A 6,242-nucleotide genomic window follows, 5' to 3' on the forward strand; every position below is an offset into this window, starting at 1 on the left:
GGGGAAGGAGGAGAGTGCAAAAGTTGGCTTGAAACTCAACATTAAGAAAACTTAGATCATGGCATCTGGTCCTCTCACTTCCTGGCAAATAGATGGGGAAGAAATGGAGGTAGTGACAGATTTTATTTTCCTGGGCTTCAAGATCACCACAGATGGGGACTGCAGCCAAGAAATTAAAAGACACTTGCTCCTGGGGAGGAAAGCTATGGCAAATCTAGACAGCATACCAAAAAGCAGAGTCATCACCCTGCCAACAAAAGTGCATTTAGTCAAGGCTATGGTTTTCCCAGTTGCAATGTATGGCTGTGAAAGCTGGACCATAAGGAAGGCTGAGCGCCTAAGGATTGAGGCCTTTGAATTGTGGTGCCGGAGGAGGCTCCTGAGAGCCCCGCAAGGCAATCAAACTGGTCAGTCCTAGAGGAGATCAACCCTGACTGCTCTTTAGAAGGCCAGATACTGAAAAGGAAACTCAAATACTTTGGCCACCTAATGAGAAGGAAGGACTCCCTGGAGAAGAACCTAATGCTGGGAACAATAGATGGCAAAAGAAGAAGGGGACGGCAGAGGATGAGGTGGCTAGATGGAGTCACTGAAGCAGTTGGTGTGAGCTTAAGTGGACTCCGGGGGATGGCGGCACACAGGAAGTCCTGGAGGAATGTTGTCCATGGGGTCGCGATAGGTTGGACACGACTTCGCGACTAACATCAACAACAACACAATAGTTAATAAGTGCTGGTGAGCCCTGACAATGTATTTTGCCTCACTGTGAAGGATGAAAACACCATCTCCCCAACAGCTTACACAGAGCTAATATTCGCACCATTATATATACGTAATTTGAGTCTGAGAGAGTCAGATTTGTATTCCACTGTCCAATGCAACTGCAGCTACAAGACTTCTCACCTCTCAGAAAATAGATTAGCCCATTTCCAGAAATACGGCTGGCTTTTGGCCAGCCCCATTTTTGGTAAGACATACACCTAAGGCTTTTACCACATCAATATTGAGTGGTCCTTTCCAGGTTGGCAGCCTCAGACTGGCAACCTGCCAAATATGGGGCAAAGAACTTTCAAAGACCAGGTCATCCTAAGTATAGAAAGCTTCGGCACCTTTGTCACAGTAGCAATCTCCAGAGCAGCAGTCAGCCTTTTTGCCTGAGCTCTGGCTTTCTCCTCTTCCTCCCGGGACTCCCTCAGCTGCTGGCACAACATTCTCCCCTCCATTTGCAGCACCTTTAATTCTTCCATATGCTCTTCCTGTATTGTGTTCAAACGCTGTTCTAAGTTGGCTGTAAAACAGCAAGGGAGAAATCAAGGCATATCAACAGAAAGCAGAGCTTCCAAAACTTCTGTTAGCTTAGGCATGCTTTCTTCCTTTTTCTGAATTAAGAGATGGGGCACACATCAGTCCTCTTTCTAAAATGCAAAAGAATACACGTTTCTAAAATGCTGTAAATGCAAAAGAATACATGATATGCTATCCAAGGAGTCCATCCTGTGGTTCTGCATAAACTACTTTAAAATGTATGTCCTGGTGGATTCTCCCGCAATGCTGCTGTTGGATATCCAATGACACCTGATGTAGAGATATGGCAGAATTATTCCCCCTGACAAAGGCTGATTAGCAGTAGACAGAACCTGGAGCAGAGGATCAGCCAATCAGTCAGTTAATTAATTTCTTGTGGCACATGAGCAGCTCAGTGGTGGCATACCTTAGGGAAATAGCTACTAGAAACTACAAAAGACACATACAAGGGAGTGGGCATAAAAGAATCCAGAGCCAATCAATGCTGCCTTTCCATCCCTTCCCCCCCTGCAGTACCTGCATGCTTTGGATTCAGTTCTTTTTCTGTTTGCAACCTATACATGTTCAGTTTCAAGGTCTGCATGACACTTTCCAGCCGGCACATCCTATTCACAAGAGTGTCACAGGTTCGCCAGAGTGTGTCATGCCCTCCAATGAATGCCACTCTGGCACGGATAGGGGTGATGGACTGGTGATCTTCCAAGTTTTCTGAGGTTTTGGAAGGGAAGGGATCCATACTGAAAGAAATAACAGGTGCTTAATGCCCATTTGTTTGGAATCTACATGTGCGGTCCCCTTGATCCCAAACCCTACTTCTCATTCTGAATTGACAGCTAGTGTCCTTAAACGCAAGTATATCCTTTCTCCCATATGCAAACATCTGCCATTCATTTCTAGAAGGGAAAATGCTGAACTTGATTAAAATAGTTGCTCACCACACCTGGCAGTAGGCGACCTGCCCACACCAAACGAGAACCTCACAAAACTGCACATACACTTAGACACAGCAGTCCTGTTTGGAAGCTGCACTAGACTATGGTTTAGTGTGACATACACAAGGCTCAGACTTGTCAGCTCCCCCTGCACTCTACTCCAGCACAGCTGTGATAAGATCAGATGCTTCAACTTCAGTTTTGAACAATCTGCAGTTTCTTTTGTCAAAACCCAAACACACTGCAGGTGGTGTTAAATATGATTTATTGAAGCAAGCCAGCGCTAACATACATCATCATTTTTTGTTAATATTGTAGCTAGTAATGTAAACATCCTTTACAAAAGCAGCATCATTTTAGGCTTCCCTTCCACTCTGTATCATTCAGTCTTTGCCATAAAAAGAGATGTCATCTTCTGTCATTAGCTCATTCATGCCAATATTTTCACACATAAAACTTCAACATCTGACATTAGAAATTTGATTCAATCAAACTGGGCAATTCAATAACTTGGACACCGCAAAGAGAAGCCATATTAGAAACTCGGGGCAAAGAACAATGCAAATGTGGACTGAAGGCTGCAATCCTATTTCTGCAATTTCTAGGAATAAGCCTCAATCACAGTAGAATTCTATTTATTTAATTAATTGCATTTTCTACACTGCTTACCAGCCAAAGTTCTCTGGGCTGTTTACCAAAAAATAAAAACTATGAAATACAATGTGATTACTTCTGAGAAACCATGCACAACACCGATTATGCTGTAAAGCATCTATTTCAATTATACCTGTGTCCATTTACGCCCAGTGTCTGTAGCTCCCGCAACAGTGCACTTGTCTGCTCTTCAACAACTCTCATCCTCTGGTTCAGTATTACAAAGGTTTCAGGAGCTGTTGGATTGATACTCACTGGAGAAATAATTGGCCTTGCCATCACAGATTCAGCATCTGATAATTAGCTGCAAGTAAAATAAATCCATAGATGTTATATGAGGGACCTCAGAACCTCTTGATCAGCCAGGGCAGAAAGAAGCAGCACAGCCAAAGAAGCTGAGGGCTAATAAGATAACTATGCCTGTGACAGGATTCAGAGGGAAAACTATGCGGCAAGCCTATCCTGGCTTACATTCCAGCTTATTTTTCATGCCTTCCCCCAAAGAATCCTGAAACTTACAGTCTGATGACAACGCCAAGAATTCCCTGTTGAAGATCTCTACTTCCCCTATGTCAGAACTAAAGTTCCTAGACCTCACAAGAAGAATGTGTGACTATTAATCCAGTTTATATTAATCCAGAGGATGCTCACAGGAAGACTTTAAAGAAAATAATACCATATACTTGTAACATTCGGGCAAAACTAAAGTTGCTCCTGGAATAAGAGAGCTTAGCCATGGTGGTACAGGTACTAGTAACTTCAAGCCTGAACACTTGCAACTTATTTTGTGGTGGAGTTGCCCTTAACACTGATCTGGAAGCTGCTGTTAGTACAGAAGTGTTCTGTTTACTTTGCCTGCTGAAGACATTTTTATTTCAACACCTCCTCAGTTGACCAGACATGCTTTTTACTGGTTTTTTAAAAAGTTTGATATTGTGTTCTATTCATTTTATCTTATATTGCTCAGTGGTCTAGAAACTGTTTAGATATGGAACAGTATAAATGTTTAAATAATAATAATAAATAGTAGCAAATAATATAGTTTCCTCACATTTTTGTCTTGGCTCCATGCACACATATTTGGAATTAACAAGTAAATATGCTTACTTAAGTATATCAAGTGGTTGCATGAAAACTAGTACAAGACAGTATTCAGAACATTGTATTTTTTATTGTTCTGATATGTGCTTCTCAAAACAACAAAAAAAGAATGCCTGTCCATGTGAGCAAAAAGTCTGACTATCCCATTACACAGGATAATATGGTTCAACTGGCATATTGTTGCATGAGCATAAGTTCAGGCTTTCAATGTTGGGAACTGGCATGCAGTACAAATTCCACATATATCCAGGAAGTGCTTCCTCTTAAACTGCCCTTTAATGTTACATCAGTTTATGTTTCCTGCTACTCCCAGGGAAATGCTTTACTTGCATTTGCTGCTGTAAAAATATTTAGTTTAAAACATGAGCAGCAATGGACCTTTAAAATGAAATGATCAAACATTTTGGAGCCTTGGAACAACATGCATGCAGTGCAGCTAGAAGACTAGCCTTATTTAGGGGAAGGAAGGCACAAGAACACTCAGTTCCTTCTGCAGACATAAGGACTTCACTCCCCATTCCAGCAAAGCTCCATTTTAGAGCTTTGTGGGCACAAAAATATCAACCATGTCTACAATCCTGAACACACCTCCTGGGAGGAATCCGAATGCAACTCAGCAACCAGAGGGTTACAACCATCTTTCCTATGAAGAAAAGCTCAGAGGTTGGGCCTTTTTAGCTGTGGTGAGGGGGCAACCAAGAAGCATTGCAACATTTGGCAGGATTATTAACAACATGAAGCCAGGAGCAGACAGAACTTGAGATCTCTCAAAACACTAGAATAGTGGGCCATGTGACACAGCTGACTGGCAATAGATTTGGAGGGAAGGAAGCTTCTGGTTGAAGTTTAACTCAATAGCCGTGATCAGATGGGATACCTCCAGGTGATGAGAATGAAAAGACCTTTCTGCAGAGCTGCTGCCCGGCGAACTAGGCCACACTGGGCCGGATGGGCAAGCAATTTGCCCTCACAGAAGGCAGCTTGCTCCCCACGGAGGAATCGCGGTGTGAATGCCTGTCTGTCTCTGCGCCCCGCCCGGCCTGCACGCAACGCGTCGCTGCTCCTAAGCTTCTCGGGGCCATCTGGCTGCCCCCTGTGGCAGCTCCAGCCGGGTCAGCGCTTACAGTCTTCCTCTCTTGCCCGCATCGGTGACCACCCCCCTCCACGACTTCCTCCAGTGCCCCCTCTACGCAGAGGAGACCCATGGAAATGAACGGGATTGAAGGCAGACGAACGCTGGATACTCCCGCTTTCTCTACCCGTGCCCGCAAACCCGCAGGAAGCACTTCGGCCCGACTGTGCAGCCCACCTCTTCACCAGAAATGCGACGCGCCCACAGGAGCTCCGCTCTCCCAGCTGCTTCCAGGGCGCTACAGCAGCAGCGGGGTCCCGGCCCGGGGGCTACTCTGCCCCGTTTCCATGGAGCCCTATTGCAGCTTCAAACTGACCCGCTGCCTGAAAGGGTGCCATCCAACGCACGCGCGCCCCGGTTCTTGCTGCATTCTGGGATTCGTAGTCCAGTCCCTCCCTAGTTTACAAACTAAGGCGTGGCTCCCTCTGGGGGAAGCCTCGGAAAAGTCAACGCATCCGCAAGGAAAAACTTTCTCGTGGATCGAAAAGCATGCCGGGATGTGTAGTATCCGCATCTTTTGTTGCCCCTATTACTGGTGCTGAGTGTTCGAAGAAGCTAGAACAGGAGATTGAAGTTAGTTCCAGCCATGCTTTTCTGGTTAAATGAGCAATTTTGTGAATGTTTAGGCAGAAAGAAGGCCCGTAATAGTTCTAGGGATATTTTCTGTGTGACCGAAAGAGGTTTTCTGTCACTTTAATTTGGCTCAACTTAACATTTAACATTTGACCTAAATGCAATTACTACAGATGCAAGATTGCAAGATTCTAGTCCTTACAGTTAAAATGCAGTTATATCTCTAGACTTTGAAGGGAGAAGACTATGGCTTGTTTCATATGCTATAGACTCGATAATGCATTACAACAAACATATTTATGTTGTGTCTCTTTCTCAGTACTGCATTGCATGGAAAGCAGGTTTTTGCCTGTCATGCAACATTAAATTAAACATTAAACAGTACAGCAGCACATCAAAAGAAAAACAAGCAGCAACACTATATAAAATATGAAGTGGTGCAGGATTCTAAGAGATACTGACTTTACATTACAGATGCACTGTTTAAAATACAGGACTGAATTTAGATAGTGGATTCTTGAACCATTTCAACAGTTACAAGAGTA

General features: G+C 44.0%; 1 protein-coding gene across 6 annotated transcripts in view; it reads right to left on the reverse strand.

Annotated features, from left to right (window-relative positions):
* The window catches only part of CCDC150 (coiled-coil domain containing 150), a 40,288-nt gene extending 34,714 nt beyond the window's left edge, over positions 1-5,574 (reverse strand). For 5 of the 6 annotated variants that reach the window (XM_044431821.1, XM_044431822.1, XM_044431824.1 and 2 more), the window contains exons 1-4: positions 5,302-5,467; positions 3,025-3,195; positions 1,822-2,042; positions 1,110-1,288 (exon numbers count right to left, since the gene is read on the reverse strand). In XM_044431821.1, the coding sequence (XP_044287756.1) occupies positions 1,110-1,288; positions 1,822-2,042; positions 3,025-3,170 (546 nt within the window). In that variant the 5' untranslated portion in view covers positions 3,171-3,195; positions 5,302-5,467. Of the gene's footprint in view, positions 1-1,109; positions 1,289-1,821; positions 2,043-3,024; positions 3,196-5,301 lie in introns of all 6 variants that reach the window. The other variant, XM_044431820.1, reaches the window with a different exon arrangement.
* Between the last annotated feature and the right edge of the window lie 668 nt (positions 5,575-6,242).

The sequence above is a fragment of the Varanus komodoensis genome, unplaced genomic scaffold (assembly GCF_004798865.1).
Source record: "Varanus komodoensis strain SLA01 unplaced genomic scaffold, ASM479886v1 scaffold23, whole genome shotgun sequence".
Classification (NCBI taxonomy): domain Eukaryota; kingdom Metazoa; phylum Chordata; class Lepidosauria; order Squamata; family Varanidae; genus Varanus; species Varanus komodoensis.